This window comes from Pleurodeles waltl, chromosome 6 (genome assembly GCF_031143425.1).
Source record: "Pleurodeles waltl isolate 20211129_DDA chromosome 6, aPleWal1.hap1.20221129, whole genome shotgun sequence".
NCBI classification, from domain to species: domain Eukaryota; kingdom Metazoa; phylum Chordata; class Amphibia; order Caudata; family Salamandridae; genus Pleurodeles; species Pleurodeles waltl.
Window position 1 is genome coordinate 227,164,952 of NC_090445.1, and position 22,733 is coordinate 227,187,684.

The window sequence follows — 22,733 nt, forward strand, 5'->3', positions numbered from 1 at the left end:
TGTCAAACTTGGTGTACTCATTTACATCTGTTCCAACCATTCAGAAGGGCATGATGCCCTGCCATGCCACTTACCCTGTGGTTATGAAAGTGTGAATCTTGTCTCAGGAGTTCATTCATGATGCTTGTAGAAATTTTTACAAACATGGAGTTTAAGGATCATTTTGGTAAGTGTATAGCTCTGTCCACCTCCAAGGGCAAATGACAGCAACAACTTGAACGACAAAAGAATAAAGAGTGTATTACCGGTGTAGTGTGTTCACTCGGAAATCCCCCTATATCAAATGCAACAAGCTTCCGCTATACTCCGGAGCCATGGGTGAGGCAGAGCACACCTCCTGGGTCCTAACTGTCATTTTGCGCAGTGGCAATCTGTCATTTTAGATGAAATTGAAGACCCCCCCCAATACCTCAAACAGGGGGTTTTATACTCAATGTATGCAAATTACTTGATTAAACTGCAAACTCAGCATGACATGATCATGGTTAGGTCACATTTGCATATCAAAAACATTTTCATAAATTCCAAAAGTTCCTAACAGTAACCCATTTCTTAAGGCAGGAGAAATCTTCTGCTTGCTTCCTAAGTATCTGCACTCCGTAGATGTAATGCAATATGAAACATTTAATAACAACAGCTCATATAATTATGTTCTTCTGTAAATTTACATAAAAACCAACAGTGGAAATCCTTTAGACTGATACATTAGGTAAACAATTTGAAGTTTTAATTCACAATATACGTATTCTACAGTACATGTGCATCATTGCTCTCCATGTTCTGCGGAAACTGCAAGGAAGGAAGACTTGCAGTAGGTAATGGACTGGAAGAAAGAATGAGCAGGATTAGCAAAATACCACAAACTGCATCCATTTTTAAAATAATATTGTCTCACACGAAATTGTGTCACAACTGTACTACATTAATAATCATGCTTCTAATTGAGCTTGAAATGCAAAATCAATAATTCTTTGGTTACAGTCATATGTATCATTAACAATCATTAGTTTGCACAAATAATTTGTCACCCAAAATTGCACACTGTAATGCAGAATAATTCCAAGTCCAAATCACTGGTTGCAATCATAGATTACATGGTTTGTGTGCTAATTAAAGGAACAGCAATTCTTGTGTGCTGTTGCTTTAAATATTTTAGCTCATCATTCTTCATGATTATTAAAAACCTGCTTTAATTTGTGTCTTGGTCTCATTTTAGAGATCCTGGCTGTATGCATGTTATCCAACCATCTTCCAAGATGAGAAATAAAGAAATCATTCTGAATCATCAAATCTCTAAATTGCCTTACTGTGATTGCAAAAACATTTAGGGGGTCTTTATGAGTTCGGCGGATGGATTTTACCATCCGCTGAACTTCCGACGGGGAGGTTGCTGCCCCACAGGCTACCTCCTCACCGGCCCAATTAAAAGTTTCCCGCCAGGTCAGCGGGCGGAAACCTGAGTTTCCGCCTGCTGGGCTAGTGGGAAACAGGTTACAACATTGTCTCTGGCTCGTAATTGAGCCGGCGACAAAGCTGCAACCTGTAGGGTGTACCAGCACCCTCGCAATGTTCAATGTCTGCAAAGCAGACAGTGAATATTGCAAGGGTGCTGGCCGGGGGGGGCTGCACTGCCCATGCCAAGCATATGGGCAGTGAAAGGTCCCCATACACCCGTTCTCCACAGGCATTTTCATTGCGTGGTACCTCCATGAAACCGCTGGCAGAGAAGGGTGTTGTAATCCCCAGGGCAGTGCTGCTTGCAGCTCTGCCCTGGCGGACTAGGACCGCACCACCTCCAGACCAGTGGGATCTCTGATCCAGGCAGAGCTGGCGGTTCACTGGCGACCTAATTCGCCAGGGTTGTAATGTGGCACTCAGTGTCTGGCGGTCTAGTGACTGCCAGACTCTTAATGACCCTCTTAATTTTCATACTTGTCTTGTATTACAAAACGGAATTAAAGCAGTCAGCTTTGTGGCTCTAACCTAGGATGTTTTGGACCTTTGCCATTACACAGTAGACTATAATGTGTATTTTTATAAAGAAACCATGACTCACAAACTAATTGTACATAGTTTTAGTGTAGTGATTTGGTGGGTTTATAGAGAGCAAGCCCACTTCTCGTTATAACTTGTGCTGGGCTGCAAGTGATAAGATCATGTTGTTTTCTGTAAGGTTGAGGACTATTTTAATTGCCACAGTAATTTGAGAGGAAAGAGGAACACTGAAAACTATTTTAGGAAAATATTCTGGTAATGTTTATGTTTACTGTCTGTTCATGTGAGGATTTATGGGCCATATGTATGAAGCACGGCATTAGCAATTACCAAATAGCGATGTTTAACAAATCACTATTTGGAAATCGCTAAATGCGATGTAACATAGGATTCTCAAATTTGTTTGTGATTACCTAATATTCGGAATCGCAAATAGTGATTATCAAAAAGCGTTTTGGGAAAATAGCGAATGCTATTTGGTAATCAGTTTGCGATTTTTGCATTCTGCAGCAGCTTGATGACCTCACAACTAAGAAGTGGGTCAGTTCATGTTCTCAGAAGCCTGAGCCACAGGAGGAGGCAGATTCAGTGAGCTGAGCAGTAGGGAGACAGTTTAGAGTGTCACTCAGGACCAAAACACACCATGGCCACTGAGGGGAATGCAAAGGATGCTGGAGGTAGAAAAAGGAAAGTGAAACTCAGTAAGCAGGAACTGGAGGTGCTCACTGAAGAGGTGGTAATGAGGCATGACAAGCTATTTGGGAACAGCTCATTCCATGTCCCAGAGAGTGAGAAGCATAAAATATGGACTGACATACAGGCAAAGATCAGCGCGGTGGGTGCGACGCAGCACTCTATTGAAGAGATTCGCAAGCACTGGTACGATTTATGTACATGTGTGAATGAGAGGGTAGCGACCAGGCTTATGGAGGCAAGGAGCACATTCAGATGACCAGACACCATCAATCCCCTTGGATGACATGGTGGAGGCAACTCTGCAGACTGAAGCCATTGTTGGGATCACTGACATAGACACCTCAGCCACACCAGGCACCAACAAAGGTAAGGACAACCATTATTTCAATTACCATATGTGCAGGCAAAATTGTCCTCAAGGGGAAATCAGTGTTAACATTCACTGTATAAAAATGATCCATGCCACACATTCCATGCATCCCAACAATGCCTTATGGAAGTGGTAGTCCATACTCCCAACAATGAACCAAGATCAAGCATTGCGCATCCCTACACAGATGGACAAGACAAATGACATGCAGAAACACTATGTCAGGGAAACTGTTTACTTCAGAATTAAACTCTGAACTGAGACATGCAAAAGTAATTTGTAACTGAAATACTGCTCATTGATGTTACAGACGTCCCTGCACCACATGCAGCAGAAACAGAAACTGGGGAGTATGAGGAAAGCTAGCCACTGTCCGAGCTCAAAAATATCATGTCCATACCACCCACAACACCTACACAATCCAGACGCAGGGCAACAATGGAACAACTCCCTGAGTTCAATCTGGGGTCCGATGATAAGACACAAGACTTGCATACACCACCTTCAGAGGATAGACACACCCACAGACATCATTCCCTTTTCCAGCAGCAGTACACTCTCCTTCAGAAGATGTAGAGCAGATGTCAGGCAGAGCTCAGAGGACGGTGAGAGCCAATCTATGTTTGGAAGTCTGGTGGCATCAATGTTGAAGGTGCAGCGCCTGCAATGTAAGCACATGAAATCGATGCACAGACAGTTGATGTCCCTGAATCACAACATGTGCCAGCTGAATGCAACAGTGTTGGAAGGACAGAAAGCAACAGCAGGCAATTTAAGGGAGATGACGAATGCCATTAAGGAACTCTGCACAGTAATGCAGCAGGACCATGTCACCCACCGTAGGCGTCATCACCAATTGATAGGTGGATTGGATGGGTTTAGCAGATCTGTCCATCGCCTCACAAATGCAACTGATATACTGTCACAACGTGCCATGGGCATTCATGTGGAGATGGCACATTGCAGTAGAGATGTTGCACGGGGATTGGTGCAGGTTACCAATGCACTGGAGAACATGCAGACAGCCCAGATCCCTGGGAACAGCGACCTAGGGCCTGGGGATAGTGAGGAGCTATCTAGCCTCAGTAGTGTGACTGCCCCTGTTATGCACAATAGGCGTCGCAGTTCCAGACACAGTGCTGTCTCAGAAGCATCAACAAGAGATGCTGCTGAGCCCACTGACTGTTCCAATGGAGTGCGTGGATGCAAAAAGTAATGGGGATATGTACCAGTGCTTTTTGTTTTGTAACCTTGCAATACGTATATCATGTTTATGGTGAAGCATTCGATTTAAATACTGATTGTGCTTTGTACTACCTATGTTGTATGCCCACATATTTGACCTGAAGTAAAGGCAATAAATGTGATACCTGTAGCAATAAGGAGCAATACGTGGCCTCTTCATTACTTACATCAAATATTGTGTGTATTTTCAGCAAGTCTTTATCTGCCTTCTGCTGCTCTTGATCCATCTGCTGGGTGACGGGGTGGTAATGGGTCATCATCCTCATCAGACTTGGTATCAGAGAGTTCCAGGGGTACGCCTCTCAATGTTGCGATGTTGTACAACATAGCACATGTAGCCACAATCTTGCAGCAGATCTCAGGACTGTATTGTAGTCCTCCGCCACTTGTGTGCAGGCATTGAAAGCAACTCTTCCGCAGGCCAAATGTCCTCTCAGTCACACTTTGTGTCCTCCTATGTGCAGCATTGTAATGGTGTTCACTTGGTGTAGCTGGATTGAGGTATGGTGTGAGGATGAAGGACTGCACTGCATATGCACTGTCTCCTACAATGACCGGAGTCATTTTAAGAGACAGCCTAATCATAGGTAATTCTACTCTTGGCCCAAGGCTGGACAGGGAGTCCTTTAGACGTTTACAGCAAGTGAGAGACAAATTGGTAACATGTTTGAAGAGGGACTTATTCTGACATGCGATTAACTTAAAGCAAACTTTAAGCTGGGGAAAAAAGAGAGGTTTGGTCATGTGCAGGTGAAACATAGGGTTCTAAGCCCACTAATTAAAACAGCAAACACAAGATCTTTTTTTCCTTAAGACTGTTACAAAGAGTAATCAAAGACTGTCATCTCATCTGAAAATGTATATAAACTTCTACAAGAGGGGGAGAAGTCTTCTACATGGTGAGTGGGATAAGAGTAGGAATTGGGTCAGAGGTTTACGTACGACCAGTGACCAGTGATCATGAAGAATGCACAGAAAGGTATCTTACACGCCATAAGGACGGAGGCAGTAAGTGAAATTTTACTCAAGAACACTTAAATGTGCTTTAGAGGCAATGCAGACAACCCATGACCAATTCAGCATTTAGTTTAGATGGATGCCAGAAGTTAGGCTGGGGTTTCCAGATGTGATAATACAATATTGTTAGTGTTCTGTTGCTGTCTGCCAAGCAGGTTTTACTGGCACAATTGGGGTCTAACTTGCTACCCCATATACATGATTGTCTTTAAACTCTTTGGAACATTTTGGAAATGGAGAAAATCACACAGGTGCACTGAGCTAGTGTGCATGGCTGGACTGTTTTGCCACTCATTGTAGGGGGTTCACATGCCCTAGGATGCTGAGAGTATTACAGATTGTGCAGAGCAAATGCATGCTGCTCATTGTGTCGGGCTGTAAAGACTTGCCTAGTTCTTCCTTCCTGTATACATTGCGTGATGCAGCCGGCGGTCGTTACTGCCGTGGCGGTCGATGTGTTGACTTGGCGGTTTGGCTTTGGCCAAACCACCAATGTCATAATAGTGGAGGTAGGTACTGCCAGCCTGTTGGCGGTAATACCTCCACTGTAGCACCGACCGCCGGGGTCATAATGACCCCCTGAATGTTCTCAAATTATCAACCCCATCTGTGTTCTGCGGTTTGTGATGTTTTAGATAGTACTGGCTTTAGGGTGCAGTACAGAATCCTTGAAGATGATTGGCTTCTGTCATCCACGCATTCGAGTTTTCCTTCAGGCTGTTGGATGTTGGAATCATACAGTCCCTCTTGCGTTTTACTAGTTTGAAAGATTGGCTAAGTAAATCCATTTCGGCTTCATGTGAAGTCAGACTGGTAGTGTACAAGAGATATAAGACATCAAAGTATGTTAGTTTATGAAGAATGCACTATGTCTGCCCTAAAAACACTCTTCTGTCCCTTTTCAGACTTAAACTAACTCTGTGGGCAAAAAGCTCAGCCTGCTTGTGCAATGAGAGCAGCATCTATACATTGTAAATTCTGGATTACTATAAAGGATGACATGTTGGCATTCACTGAATGACCCAGAAAAAAGGCCTTGTTTTCTTGAAAATAAAGCATGACTCTTGAGGACAGTGAAACCTGATTATTAAGTCACTCATAGATAGAAAGTTGAATCTTGCCTTCTCAGAAGGGCTATCATAAGGCTTTGATGAAGACTTGTTGAGCTGAGGTTATGTTTAAGAAATCTGGATCAGCCATAAACAAAGAGGTGTACTTAGTTAAGCTTTGAGGGGGGCATAGGGAAATGTGGAAAATTGTCTATCACAGATAACCAGCGAATTGTGTATTTCCATCAGGGCTACCATCTTAATTTGTTTCAGTGAAAGATATTTGTTGAAGTGGAAAATATACAGATAATACCAAGTTCCCCCATAAGCTTCTTCTTGTTAAAGACAGTAAATAGAAGACTGCCCCTCTCTGGTTGTGAACTGTGTGTATTGCTATGTGAATTTATGTGAATTTTAGGTTTTTGGAATTTAATGCTTGAGTGAACTAACCCACACAAATCAAAGAGCTCCCATAGAATTAGCAAGACCCAACTCCCACTCCTCCCCAGACAATTCCATCACCACACATTCTATATCTCAACTGGAGTTGCATAATTTGCCATTCTGACCCACAACTACAGTATAGTGTGTGATATAACTTCCATCACTTAAAGTCATGAAAAGTAACACAAATAATAGGTAAGGTCTTTAGTTTAAAAGAAGATGGAATAACATAAATAAGAGATGGTGCAAGTCTATAACGGGTCAATGGGAAAGGAAAAAATAACAATAATCCCCAGAAAAGCAGGGAAAACAACAACGTACCTCACTTGCAATGCATCAACCAGTATCCCTTAACCAGTATATCAGCCAGCCCAGTGTGAGTCCTTTCCTCCTAACTATGATTACCTCAGTACAACCACAACACTTTTTATTGAATACACACCATTTAGTACCACAGCCCATGGTTCTTGCCTTGACTTTACTCCCGGACACAGCCTTAGATGACCACCCCCTGGCAGTCATTCTGGCCTTAATCTTTCACTTACCTCACGTGGAATCATTCTTAACTCCTCTATTGTACTGCCCAACTTCTCCCTACTTATGTGATCTTTGCTTTAGTCCCTATACTTCATCATCCTCCCCTCTTATTCCACAAAAGGTAAATTTGTAGATCATGGCTAGCTTCCTCCCTATCACCAGTTCTTTCATCTCGACTACCATTGTTCTCCCCCCCTTTTTGTTTTTCTTCTCCAACTTGCCACTTGTATGCATGTATGTATTTCGGATTCATAAAGCGCAATCCCGCATAAACATCGAAGCTCTAGGAACAAAAAAAAAGTGAGCGAGCCAAAAGACAAGGCAGAAGAAGAGAAGAGACCAAAACTACTGCAGAAAAAGCCAGGTCTTTAGCTTCTTTATGAAGGCCAAGAGATCATGTTCTTTCCTCAGCATAGGAGGGAGCGTATTCCAATATTTAGCTGCAGCCACTGTAAATACCTTATCACCCCATCTTGCCTTTCGAGTCCGTGGTATGAAGGCCAAATCGGAGTCAGCAGAAGGAATATACCAGCGAAGTCCTGAATTCACAAGAGCCGGGCTGCTGGTACATAGAGCTTTATGTGTTAAGCACATTGTCTTGAAGGCAATACGTTTCTTCAAAGTGGCACTGGCCGAAGTGGAACAGGGGAGATTGAATGTTAAACGAGCTGCAGTATTCTGGATCAGATGAAGTTTGCTAAGTGACAACTTGTCACAGTTAAGAAAAAGGGCATTGCAATAATCTATTTTCGAGATAACTAGAGCAAGAAATACCATTATTCGGAGCTTCTCCTGTAGATAGGGAAATATTTTTCTCAAGGTTTTCAGTATCCAAAAACAGGTTTTAGTGATAGAATTGACCTGTGGTTTAAAGGATAAAGCAGTGTCAAAGATGACCCCCAGATTCTTAGTAGAATCAATCGGAGCCAGAAGATCTCCACACACTGATGGCCACCAGCGGGTGCTCCATAAATTTTTACTAGACCCAAAAAGAAGAATTTCCGTTTTGTCGCCGTTCATTTTGAGCCAGTTCATGCCCATCCATCTATTAATCTCACACATACATTGGTGGTAAAGGTCGGCGACTTCTTCCCAATTCCGTTGAATAGGGATGATCAATTGGGTATCATCCGCGTAAGAGGAGGTCAGAAAGCCAAATGAGCGAATCAGTCTGGCCAAAGGAGCCATGTACAGGTTAAACAGGGTGGGGCTGAGTGAAGAACCCTGATGTACCCCGCAAGGTAGCTGTTATGCTGGAGCTTTAAAGTCCCCGCAAGTTACTATAGTAAATCTGTTTTCAAGAAAAGTCTTCAGAATGTCTAAAGCTGTGCCCCTGATGCCAGCCTGGTGTAGGCGATGCGTCATAATTTGAGGGGAGATGGTATCAAATGCTGCTGACAAATCTAAGAGCACTAAGATAGTGCCAATTCCCTCATCAACTAGTTTCCGAATCGTATCTGAAGTGGAGACAAGAGCAGATTCAGTGCTATGGTTCTTTCTAAAACCATGTTGAGTGGGATCTAGACTGCCAGAGTCTTGAAGGAACTGAGTTAGTTCTTCATTGATATGTTTTTTGAAGATCTTAGATTGGAAAGGCAGTGAGGCAATGGGCCTTAGATTCTTAAGGTCGTTAGATTTGCCATCTGCTTTCCTTTTTAAGGGAATCACCGTTGCCTCCTTCCAAGAGGAAGGGAACGCCCCGAGGTCGGAACCTCCTGAAAAATGGGGACAAGAGCAGTAGAAACTAATTCCGGGACAAGCTGTAAAATGTGAGGTGGACAGGGGTCACTAGGGGACCCAGATTTGATGGTTGTCATAAGATTTTTAATCTTCTCTGAGCCAAGAGGCTGAAAGTTTGTCAATGTAAGGTTATCATCTCTTATGAAATTATTTGAGGGTTCATGTAACTCACATATGTCCACAGATTGTGGAAAATCCGCCTGGATGTGTAAGAGTTTATTTTCAAAATACGCTGCCACCTTATTGCAGAGTAGGAATGTTAGAGGTAGTGAGAGAGCGTACTATTCTAAAAAGTTCTCTAGGAGTATTAATGGCTTTCTCCATACCACTTGAGTAATAATCCGTTTTAGCAGTATTAATGGTGTTTTTGTACAGACTAAGGGTAGTTCTAAGTTTAGTCTTTTCTGTGGGAGTCGGATCTAACCTCCGTTTCAGTTCTTGTTGATGGTATTTCCTTTGCCAGTTTTTAAGATCACTCGTAAACCACGGGCAATTGGCCTTTTTCCTACCCAAGAGCTGTGGTAATTTTCAAGGGGCCAGCTGGTCCATGGCTATTCTAATTCCCTGATTAAATCTCTCTGAAGCCGATAGAGGAAGATCCTCTGCATCTTTCCAGCCCGAGGCCAATGCTGGCCTTAGTTGGGACACTTTAATGCTGTTCCAGTGCCTAACTGGCTTCGAGGGGGGGATAGCAGACTGACAGACCAATTGGTTAGTCCTTCTAAAACTGAGAAGATGGTGACTAGTCCACTTGACGGCCTCAGTTTGACTCAGCAAATTAAAACTTTTAATGGGCTCAAACAAGGGTGTGTACTTGCTCCATATTTGTTAACCTTTTATGGCAGATTTGTTTCAGCATTTGGATAAGATCAATGCCCATCCACCTACATTTTCAAACTGTCATGTAAAATATCTACAATATGCGGATAACACAATCCTACTTAATCAGACCCCCATAGGCCTACAGCATATAATCAGTTCTTTTGAAGAATATACAGTTATGAATGGTCTTGATCCTAAATATTAGGAAAACTAAGATAATGTTGATAGGGTTGTCATTTGCTAAGTCTAATACATTGTATGCTAGAAGGAAGTCAGTGGATGTGCTGAGGCACTATAAATACTTGGGAAATTGAATTGATAAGGTTTCTTTTAAAGGTCATTTTAGTGTTTTAAGAGCCAAAACATCATCCTCTGTCTATGCTTTAGAATTACTTGGAGAAAAATTTAGGTGCCAGTCGTATGATCATCTAGTGAAAATTATGAAAGCTAAATTGATCCCAGCTCTAGCTTACGATTCAGTTATATTTAAAGGAAAGGGTGCTAAATTACTGGACTATCCCCATATTAAAGCATGTAAGTCAGTTTTTATGATGCCAGACGATATTGGTCACGCTGGGGTTCGTCTGGAACTAGGTCTACAACGCCAAGTCCTAACTAGGAAGGAGGCATTCCTTAAATATATGCATTCTCTGTCTTTATCTGACTCAGGCTCTTTGGCGAATATGTGTTGGCAGGAAATCACACATTCAACTTATGCTGGTGCTTGAAGATTGTATTTATTCAACTGTCTCCAGAGATTTGAGCTGCAGTCTGAGTTTCTTAAAAGGACTAAAGCCTTTTTAAATGTGTTTTTTGAACTGGAGTACAAAAGTACTTTTGTTTATAATTGACAAGGATTGCTTTTCTGGCACCAAGGAAGCATGCCTGGTCAGTTATAAATTAATTTGATAAATTGGAAATTCAGCCTTTTATGTCTATATATTTCACCTCACACATGAGGGATATCTTCCTAAATGTATGTCTTGGCAGATATCCAACAGAGGACCACAAACCAAATTGGACTCAACAATGGTCATCTATTTGTTGCAGACTTGGGGTTTACACTCAAGAAACTTTATTGCACATAGTTTGTGTCTGTCCTTAGCTCCTTGATGAGTGTTGTATTCTTTTAAAGCCACTTTTTAAAAGCAGGAGTGAGAACATGGTGCCAAGCTGTTAATCTTTGTTGATTGGGCAAATCAGTTCCAATGATCTGCTGGTTAGTTAAGTTTCTGACCTTGGCTGAAAGAATGTTTGAAACCTTATCTTAAATTATTAGTGTTTCTTCATTTCTTCCTTTGTATTAAGATGCCGCACTTTAATCATTATAATTACATTAAGGTGCTCATTTCGACTTCGGTGGTCTTTTCGAAAGACCGCTGGAGCTGCTGGCACCAAAAGGCCGACAGTGCTGGCGGTATGAAGACCGCCCTATTACGATATTGTGTCGATTTATGCCTGATTTCAGGTGGAAAATCGACACCGTCGGCCTGTCTGATGTCATAATAGAGGCGCTCTCCATGGCCAGCACTGCCAGGCCAATAGGGCGCCGCCCGCCGTATTACGATCTGTAATACAGTGCGGTGTTTTCCTGCATGGTGGTGAGGTGCCAGCGGTGGAAAGCACCGGGACCCATCCCCTCCCAGACAGCTACCTCGCCAAAGCAGGTAAGTGGATCGTCCGAAAAGAGGGAGGCGCGTTGTGTGAATGTGTGTGGTGTCTGCGTGTGTGTATGAATGCAGATGGGGGTTTGGGGGCGTCTGTGTGTGCATTTGTGAGTGTGTGTATGCCGAGGGGGGTGTTGTGTGTGTGTGCATATATGTTTGGTCAGTTCTGAGTGCATGCATGCAAGTGTATGTGTCTGAGTGCGTGTGTGCAAATGAATGGGTGCATCTGAGTGTGTGTTTGGGTGCAAGTGTGTGGGGGGGTATGTAAGCCAATGCGTGGGTGAGTGGGGGTACGTGAGTATAGGTATGTGGGGAAGTGTCTGCCGGCGACAGAAATAGAGATTCCTGTCACCGGGCGCATAACCACCAGCATTTTCATAGCAGTTCGACTGCCACGAAAATGATGGCGGTCTGCCGAGTCGTAATACCGATGGTGGTATTATGGCTACCACGGGGCCGGAGGTGCTCACCTCTAGCCCAGCAGTCCGACAGCCCTGGCGGTACGGGCAGCAGTAAGATGGGCGCCGAAGACCGCAACCCCAGTCTGGCGGTCCAAGGACTGCCAGACTCGTAATGAGGGCCTAAGTCTCTTTTTTCCATATTGATACTTAATGGTTTGACAAAGAATTATTTGAAATTACTTCAATCCCTACATAGATATTTAATGGATTGACATTGAATTTGTAATCTGTAGGCACTTAAGCACTTTAGAGCCAGATGTATGTAGCTTAAGATTTGCGATTTCCTAATAGCAAATTTTTGCAATTCACTATTAGGAAATCACAAACTGCTATATACAACAGTGTATTTTACACTGTTTGTGACTCCCAAATGGGTCGCAATAGACCTGCCTCATTAATATTCATTAGGCAGGTCTCAGTTTGCGACCCATTTGGGAATGGCCACAATCACAGGGATTGTGGCCTGCTGGGGTCAGCAGCCAACCATGTCTATGATTGCTTTAAAATAAAGCAAACTTTTTTTGTAATGCATCCCGTTTTCCTTAACCCCTTCGCTGCCAGGCCTTTTCCCCCTCAGGTGCCAAGCCTTTTTTTGGCTAATTGGGGCAGTTCACGCTTAGGCCTTCATAACTTTTTGTCCACATAAGTTACCCCTCCAAATTTGTGTCCTTTTTTTCCCAACATCCTAGGGATTCTAGAGGTACCCAGACTTTGGGGGTTCCCCTAAAGGAGACCAAGAAATTAGCCAAAATACAGTGAAAATTTCGTTTTTTAAAAACAAAATATTAAAGAAGGGCTGCAGAAGAAGGCTTGTCGTTTTTTCCCTGAAAATGGCATCAGCAAAAGGTTTACGGTGCTAAAATCACCATCTTCCCAGCTTTCAGGAACAGGCAGACTTGAATCAGAAAACCCAATTTATCAACACAATTTTGGCATTTTACTGGGACATACCCCATTTTTACTATTTTTTGTGCTTTCAGCCTCCCTCCAGTTAGTGACAGAAATGGGTGTGAAACCAAAGCTAAACATTTCTGAAAAGAAGACAAAATTCTGAATTCAGCAAAGGGTAATTTGTGTAGATCCTACAAGTGTTTTCTACAGAAAATAACAGCTGGAAAAAAAAAATACTGAAATTGAGGTGAAAATAAACCTGCCATTTTTCTCCCCGTTTTACTTTGTAACTTTTCCTGTGATGTCAGATTTTTGAAAGCAATATACTGTTACGTCTGCTGGACTCTTTTGGTTGCGGGGATATATAGGCAGGTTCATCAAGAACCCTGGAGCCAGAGCCAATAAATCAGCTGCACCTTGCAATGGGTTTTCATTCTATACCAGGTATACAGCAATTGCTTTGTTGAAATATAAAAAATGAAAAATAGGTATCAAGAAAAGCTTTGTATTTCCAAAATGGGCACAAGATAAGGTGTGGAGAAGCAGTGGTTATTTGCACATCTCTGAGTTCCGGGGTGCCCATACTAGCATGTGAATTACAGGGCATTTCTCAAATAGATGTCGTTTTTACACACTGTCTTACATTTGGAAGGAAAAAATGTAGAGAAAAACAAGGGGCAATAACACTTGTTTTGCTATTCTGTGCTCCCCCAAGTCTCCCGATAAAAATGGTACGCGACAGGAAACACAACATGGACACATAACATTTTTATATTGAAATCTGACATGTTTTTTGCAAAGTGCCTACCTGTAGATTTTGGCCTCTAGCTCAGCCAGCACCTAGGGAAACCTACCAAACCTGCGCATTTTTGAAAATTAGACACCGAGGGGAATCCAAGATGGGGTGACTTGTGGGGCTCTCACCAGATTCTGTTACCTAGAATCCTTTGCAAACTTCAAAATTTGGCCAAAAAAACACTTTTGCCTCTCATTTCGGTGACAGAAAGTTCTGGAATCTGAGAAGAGCCACAAATTTCCTTCCACCCAGTGTTCCCCCAAGTCTCCCGATAAATATGGTACCTCACTTGTCTGGGTAGGACTTTCGCCCGCGACAGGAGATGCCCCAAAACACAACGTGGACACATCAAATTTTCCCAAAGAAAACAGAGCTGTTTTATGCAAAGTGCCTAGCTATGGATTTTGGGCTCTAGCTCAGCCGGCAAACTTACCAATCCTGCGCATTTTTTAAAACTAGACACCTGGGGGAATCCATGATTGGGTGACTTGTGGGGCTCTCACCAGGTTCTGTTACCCAGAATCCTCTGCAAACCTCATAATTTGGCCAAAAAAAAAAAATTTCCTCTCATTTCGGTGACAGAAAGTTCTGGAATCTGAGAGGAGCCACAAATTTCCTTCCAGACAGCGTTTCCCAAAGTCTCCCGATAAAAAAGGTACCTCACTTGTGTGGGTAGGCCTAGCACCCGCAACAGGAAATGCCCCAAGACACTATCTGGACACATCAAAATTATCAATACAAAACTACCTGTTTTTGCGGGGGCACCTGCGTTTTTGGTCCTGGGCTTTGCAGCCATCTAGGGAAACCTACCAAACCCAGACATTTCTGAAAACTAGACACCCGAGGGAGTCCAGGGAGGTGTGACTTGCGTGGATCTTCCAATGTTTTCTTACCCAGAAGCCTCAGCAAACCTCAAATGTAGCTAAAAAATCATATTTTTCCCACATTTGTGTGTGGGATCACCGCACTGGGACAAATGTCCTACCACCCAACGTTCCCCTCAGTCTCCTGGTAAAAATTATACCTCACTTGTGTAGGTGTGACAGGGAAGAGCCAAAAACATGTCGAAATTGAGGGGGAACCTAAGCGGGTCCAAAAGGGCAGTTTGAAAAAAAACATTTTTAGGCTGACAAGTGCAGCAGAATTTTTATTGGTATAGATGAGACAATGTTGGGTGGTAGTAATTTTGTTGATTCCTGCAGATTTCGGAAGGTTCTATCACAAAAATGTGGGAAAAATTTGTGATTTCCAACAAAGTTGGAGGTTTGAAGGGCATTGTGGGTAAGAAAATGGTGCAGGGTGCATGTGAAGCACACCACCCTGGAATCAACCAGATGTTTAGTTTTCAGATATGTCTAGGTCTTTTGGATTTTTCTACATGGCAGCGTCCCAAAATCAAAAAAGTGCAGCCCTCACCATTCCAAGTGGGACGATTGTGAGAGTTACCAAGCTCTCATGGCCCAAATGTAAAACCAAAACCCAAAATAATCAAATGTCCTCTTGCTTGCCGTGGGATAAGATGTTTTAGTGTGCGGGGGAGAGCTGAAAGACTGTTACCCCCTTCATTTGGGGTGGAGGCATAACCAGTCCCATGCTGGTTGGTAGCCACCACCCCACTATTTTGTTTTTTATTCCATGGCATCTAGTAGACTTTCTGCCCCCCCTGGGGTGTGGATCGGGTGTAATTGCCCCATCTGCCCACTGGTGGGCAGAACAACTTTGGCCCCATTTATTTGGGGTAAGGGTATGGCATACCCCCACCCTCTTGTTTTGAAAAACAATCTTCCCTGGTCTCTGGTGGGCTTTCTGCAGATTGGTCTAACAAAAATAGGCCGATCTTCCCCCAAGGGTGGAAGAAATGGCCTAAATACAATTTGCCCCCCAGGGGAGCGACCCTTGCCTAAGGCGTCGCTTCCTTTACATAAAAACATACAGTAAATAAAAAACATATATATCCCTGGTGTCTAGAGGTTTCTGCCCCCCAAGAGGCAGATCAGCCTAATATAATTAGGCCGTTCTGCCTCTGGGGGGGGCATAAAAGGGCTAAAAATATTTTGCCCCCCCTGGGGAGCCGCCCGCTTCCCTTACGCGTTAGTAAAAAAAAAAAAATCTCTGGTGTCTAGTGGCTTCTGTCCCCCCCCCCCCCCCCCGGGGCAGATTGGCCCAATATAATTAGGTCGATCTACCCCCAGGGAGCGACCCTTGCCTAAGGGGTCGCTCCCCACATAAAAAATAAATAAACTGGTGTATAGGGTTTTCTGCCCCCGGACCCCCTGCCACCCACCCAAGCCCCCCCCCCCCCCCCCCCCCCATCCCCAGGGAGGGGCACTTACCCAAGGGGCCGCTCCCCTTATGCGTAAGTATTAAAAAAAAAATAATTCCCTGGTGAAATGGCCTAAAAATAATTTGGCCCCCCGGGGAGTGACCCTTGCCTAAGGGGGCGCTTCCTACATATAAAAAAAAATAAACACATTTTTTTTTCTCCCTGGTGTCTAGTGGTTTTCTGCTTCCCCAAGGAGGAAGAAATGGCCTCAAAATTATTTGGTCCCCTGGGGGGCGGCCCTTTCCAAGGGGCCGCTCCACTCATTCAACAACAACAACAAAAAAATCCCCGGTGTCTAGTGGTTTCTGCGCCCATAGGGGGCAGAAACGGGCTAAAAATAATTTGGCCTCCCGGGGAGCAACCCTTGCCTAAGGGGTCGCTGCCCACACATAAAAGAAAAAAAGAAACAAAAAAAAAAGTTATCCCTGGTGTCTAGGGGTGAAATGGCCTAAAAATTATTTGGCCCCCTGGGGAGCGGCCCTTGCCCAAGGGGCTGCTCCCCTCATTCAACAACAACAACAAAATCCCCGGTGTCTAGTGGGCATTTCTGAATAGTGAGAAAGACATGAAAGGAGAGAAAAGGCCTTTCCTCTCCTTTTATGCCTTTCTCGGCCCCTCCAGTGATCGGAAGAGAAATGCAAAAGCATTTCTCTTCTCAGCTTTCAGTGCGGAGGGACAGGCGATTGTGCGCTGACGTCATCAGATGCCAGGAGGGGGTGGGTGGTGGGGGGTCAAAGGGGAAGCGATTTTCCCTTCCAACCCTGACCTGGGGGGGTGGGGAGGCGGCCCTCGTTGGGAGCGATGGCGCTTCCCCCGAGGGCTGGTACACGGACATAATGGTTATGTCCTTGGCACCTGAGAGGCGCCGTCACGGACATAACCATTATGTCCGTGGCGTACAAAGGGTTAAAGGAAAATGGAATGCATTACAAAAAATTTAACTGAAAAGTTTCTTTTAATTTTTTTAAGAGTAGGCAGTGGCTCGTGGGACCATTGCCTGCTCTTAAAAAATGTTTGCAGTCCCATTCGCAAGGGGGAAGGAGTCCATTTGCGAATGGGTTACCACCAACTTGAAGTTGGCGGTACCTGCGATTGTTTTGTGACTGCATTCCTAATTTTATTGACTTTGCTATTTTTATATTTTCTCATAGAGATTGTCTTATTGGCAAATTGTGTTTTCATATTTTTGTTTATTTTTGTGCTCTTTGTAATCATTTTTATTAATCAGAAAATAAATATTTCTACTTGTCCCTTCACAGCTAAAATGAGAGTAAGTAACACATTTTCCCAAGCCAGTGAAAATTAAGACTTCACATCAGCGGTCTCATGTTCCAACCACTCATTCTCCTTTATACAGTTTGGTACTGAGCCCTTGTTGTCAACTGTTTTGACTCCTGGATCATGTGATGATTGCTAGATCAAAACAAACCTCATTGAAATATTTTGAACTCCTTTCTATCTCACGCACACAAGCACCTCTGTGCTTCCTTCTACTATTCAATTTCTCCTTCAGTTCCTTCATTTTTCGACACACTTGGGCTAAATGGCAAACCATCCCACATTCCTTCAATCTCTTAGTGTATGGCCTTATATTGCTTATAATGCTTAGTGGGATAACAAATAGCAGCATCTTCATTCCATTAAAAGTTTCATATTCTCATAAAGCAACTGCTAAGACTATCCAAAGGTTTATCAAAGGCCTTTCTGTATGCCTGATCTTAAATGCCCTGCCATGATGTACAGCAGGTTCTGCAGAGAAGTTTGGATTTTGCTACAAAATATTGCAAAATAGATCTCAAGTCAATTTGTTTGATAAGGTTGGCTACAAATGGCTTAGGGAAACTAGAATTTGCAAAAACAATATGCAAATATTAAGATGAGCTCAGTTCTTCCACATTAAAAAGGCCAAATATTAAACTTGCGCACTTTTTCAATGAACGGTTGTAGTAATTACCACATGGGTTTTTGGACAAAAAAAGAGCCAGTGCCAATCCAGTTTGTCCTAGCTGAATAAACCAGTTAAAGGGAATTGGATATATATGTTCTGGCCTTCTCAACATTTAGAAAAGTACTGAAGCAACGTTTTCACAAATGTATCATAATCCGTGGGACTAGAGGTGATTCTCAATCCTCTACTAGCAATGCTAGACTGTCTCCAGAATTTTTCAGAATTATCATTTATCAAAAAACGTCAAATATCTATCACCAAGACTGTGGCAAAGTCCCTATTAACAGCTAAGTGGAAATCCTCAAAATGTCATTTATCTGAAGACTGGGTTAATAAAAAGTCTAGAGAGTAAGTCCTTGAATGGATTTATGCCTAACGTATTGGGGTGCTGTAAACATTTGGGCAAAACTTGAATTTTATGGATCCCTAGTATATTCACTAATAGGCTGTTTATTGTTCATTTTCTGTCATATGTGCTGACATTTCCTTGGGTAATGGCGTTGGTATACTGTGGTGAATGACTAAAGTGCAGCAGAGTGGGGTTCGAATCCCCTAATAAAACAAATGGGGCTCACAATGTTATCTGCTTATCCTCTCATTCCTGTGAAGGTAATTGATACTGTGCCAATAGAAGAGGCCTCCTCTGAGATGTTTCATCACTTTGAACCCCTCTATCAGGTGATACCAGATATGCCTCGACCTCCTGAACACCTTTTTAAGAAAATAAAAGGTAAGCTTTATATACTTGTCCCGGCATTTTCCAGCAGACTAAAGATATAGAATGACATCACTGAGCTCTGACTTTTAGTATATGTATTAATTATCTATGTTTTGTAAGTTGGAGGCACGCTTATTGGGCCAGTAGATAAAAAAAAGTAGCCCAGTACTTTGCTGAAATGTGCCTTTTTACAGTGTTGAATACACTGCTATCACTTACAGTCCAAATAAACCAATATGTATGAACTTCATCGTTTCTGTTCAACCAGAATACTTGCTAGTAAGAGGTTTAAAAATATCTGTAAGATTTTGCTGCTGGATTACTGAAGCAATGGGAAATGTTCATGTCCTTTACACTGTTAAATAAATTCAGTGGCAGCTCCTAAGGGGCTTGCTTAAATATTATTATATTGTTGTTTGTAGAGCTGTTCTATATGAGTATTTCATTCATTCATTATATATAGAAGTTGCTGCTATGGACTAGTAGCTTTGAATCACTGTCAGCAGCACAGTTAACAATGATGCCGGACAGAGCATAGAAGAAACACAATGGTCCCATGGTTCAAAATTCATACAATAATCAACTAACTCTATCAAACTAGTCTTCCATGGGTGTAGCGGTGTTAGACCTGACAGCCTTAGGGTGGTCACCCCTAACTTTTTGCCTGCCTTCCTCCACTTTTTGGACAGTGTTTTTGCTGGTTTTTAGACTCTGCACACTTTACCACTGCTAACCAGTGCTAAAGTGCATATGCACTCTCCCTTTAAACATGGTAACATTGGATCATACCCAATTGGACTATTTAATTTACTTACAAGTCCCGAGTAGAAGGCACTATGGGGGTTATTACAACTTTGGAGGAGGTGTTAATCCGTCCCAAAAGTGACGGTAAAGTGACGGATATACCACCAGCCGTATTACGAGTCCATTATATCCTATGGAACTCGTAATACGGCTGGTGGTATATCCGTCACTTTACCGTCACTTTTGAGACGGATTAACACCTCCTCCAAAGTTGTAATAACCCCCCATATGTGCCCAGGGCTGGTAGATTAAATGCTACTAGTGGGCCCGCAGCATTGATTGTGCCACCCACTTAAGTAGCCCCTTAACCTTGTCTCAGGCCTGCCATTGCAAGGCCTGTGTGTGCAGTTTCACTGCCAATTCGACTTGGCATTTAAAAGTACTTGCCAAGCCAAAACTCCCCTTTCTCGACATATAAGTCACCCCTAAGATATGTCCTAGGTAACCCATAGGGCAGGGTGCTGTGTGGGTAAAAGGCAGGACATGTACCTGTGTATTTTACATGTCCTGGTAGTGTAAAACTCCAAATTAATTTTTACACTACTGTGAGGCCTGCTCCCTTCCTAGGCTAACATTGGGGCTGCCCTCATACATTGTTGGAGTGGTAGCTGCTGATCTGAAAGGAGTAGGAAGGTCATATTTAGTATGGCCAGAATGGTAATACAAAATCCTGCTGACTGGTGAAGTTGGATTTAATATTACTATTTTAGAAATGCTACTTTTAGAAAGTGAGCATTTCTCTGCACTTAAATCTTTCTGTGCCTTACAATCCATGTCTGGCTGGGTTTTTGTTCACAGCTCCTTGTGCATTCACTCAGACACACCCCAAACACAGGATACTCAGCCTCACTTGCATACATCTGCATTGTGAATGGGTCCTCCTAGGCTGGGAGGGTGGAGGGCCTGCTCTCACACAAAGGACTGCCACACCCCCTACTGGGACCCTGGCAGACAGGATTGAACTGAAAGGGGACTGGTGCACTTCTAAGCCACTCTTTGAAGTCTCCCCCACTTCAAAGGCACATTTGGGTATAAAATCAGGGCCTCTGCCCTACCGCCTCAGACTCTTCCTGGAGAAGAAACTTGTAACCAGAACCTGCATCCTGCCAAGAAGAACTGCCTGGCTGCCCAAAGGACTCACCTGACTGCTTTCTGTGAAGGACTGCTGCCTTGCTGTTGCCCTGCAGCCTTGCTGCTCCCTGGCTGTGGTGAAGAAGTGCTCTCCAAGGGCTTGGATAGAGCTTGCCTCCTGTTCCCGGAAGTCTCATGACCAAAAAGACTTCTCTCTTGCAACTGGACTCCTTGTGCGGCGAAAATTAGACGCACAGCTTGCCAAAAACAACCTGTCCCGCGGTGAAAAATTCACTGCACGCCGAGCTGGGATGACGCCGCTCAACTTCGCAAGGAAAAGATCGACGCGGCGCCTGCGGTGTGACCGGACCTTCGACGCACGGCCCACCAGATCGGCGCACAGCCGACCTGGGACGACGACGCCTGACTTCCAGAGGGAAAATTGACGCAGCGCCTGCCATGAGGGAGAAACTTCCCCGCACCGCCGACCGGAACGACGCAGAGCTTGTCACATGCCCAGGATTCCAGACACAGACCCCGGGGCATCTGAAAACCCCGCAACCCGAAGAGGATCCACGACCGAGTGCCGTAAATCGATGCCCAGCCGTCCCTGCGTGGAAACTAAACGACGCATTGACCGTGTGTGGCCTGAGAAATTCCCTGCTTCTCCTCCTCTGCGGCCCTCTTCGGAGATTTTTGTTCACGCCAACCAGGTACTTTGTGCATGAAAGAGACTTTGGGGGTCATTACAACATTGACGGTAAAAGGTGCTTACCGCCGTGCAGAAGACCGCCAATACACTGCCACGGCGGCGGTAGTCCGCCACAGCTATTATGACACACATCTCGGAATCCGCCGAAATACAGACACCCACACAACTCCGCCACACCAAAGGTCAGTGTTAAACTGGCGAAAACAAAACCTCCACCTCCACCTCCACGGCAACAGAAACACGCCCATGCTATTACGACCCACGAATCCACGTGGTCGTCTTTCAACCGCGGTATCCCATTGGCGGTACACACCGCCGCGCTCAAAATACACACATATCTCCAAAACACCGCCACATTGGACAATTCGAAATACACACACCTGATACACATACAAACACCACTCCCACACACCCAATACAATATAAATCACACACACACATCACCCACAAACCCCTACAACCAAAATTCACGGACGAAGGCCAGAGAGACAGCACAGCCAAGACAACACCACCATACAGAGGCACACAACACCATTACCCACACAACATCCACGCACAAACCACCACACACCACTACACAGCAACACACACATCAACACTCACACCGCCCCACACATCACACACACCACCTCATGTCACGCCAAAGACACCCCCGCTTCTCCGAGGAGGAGCTCAGGGTCATGGTGGAGGAAATCATCCGGGTAGAGCCACAGCTATTTGGCTCACAGGTACAGCACACCTCCATAGCCAGGAAGATGGAGCTATGGCGCAGAATCGTGGACAGGGTCAACGCTGTGGGACAGCACCGCTGAACAGGGCAAAGACCGCCATGGCAAAGCACCGCTGAACAGGGCAAAGACCGCCATGGCAAAGCACAGCTGAACAGGGCAAAGACCGCCATGGCAAAGCACCGCTGAACAGGGCAAAGACCGCCATGGCAAAGCACCGCTGAACAGGGCAAAGACCGCCATGGCAAAGCACCGCTGAACAGTCCAGAACCGCCATGGCAAAGCACCGCTGAACAGGGCAAAGACCGCCATGGCAAAGCACTGCTGAACAGGGCAAAGACCACCATGGCAAAGCACCGCTGAACAGGGCAAAGACCGCCATGGCAAAGCACCGCTGAACAGGGCAAAGACCACCATGGCAAAGCACCGCTGAACAGGGCAAAGACCGCCATGGCAAAGCACAGCTGAACAGGGCAAAGACCGCCATGGTGAAGACCGCTGAACAGGGTAAAGACCGCCATGGCAAAGCACCGCTGAACAGGGCAAAGACCGCCATGGCAAAGCACAGCTGAACAGGGCAAAGACCGCCATGGTGAAGACCGCTGAACAGGGCAAAGACCGCCATGGCAAAGCACCGCTGAACAGGGCAAAGACCACCATGGTGAAGACCGCTGAACAGGGCAAGCACCGCCATGGCAA

General features: G+C 44.3%; 1 protein-coding gene across 3 annotated transcripts in view; it reads left to right on the forward strand.

Annotated features, from left to right (window-relative positions):
* The window catches only part of ACBD4 (acyl-CoA binding domain containing 4), a 224,830-nt gene that overhangs the window by 51,386 nt on the left and 150,711 nt on the right, over positions 1 to 22,733 (forward strand). For all 3 annotated transcript variants that reach the window (XM_069237954.1, XM_069237956.1, XM_069237955.1), the window contains exon 5: positions 18,611 to 18,731. In XM_069237954.1, the coding sequence (XP_069094055.1) occupies positions 18,611 to 18,731 (121 nt within the window). The remainder of the gene's footprint in view (positions 1 to 18,610; positions 18,732 to 22,733) is intronic.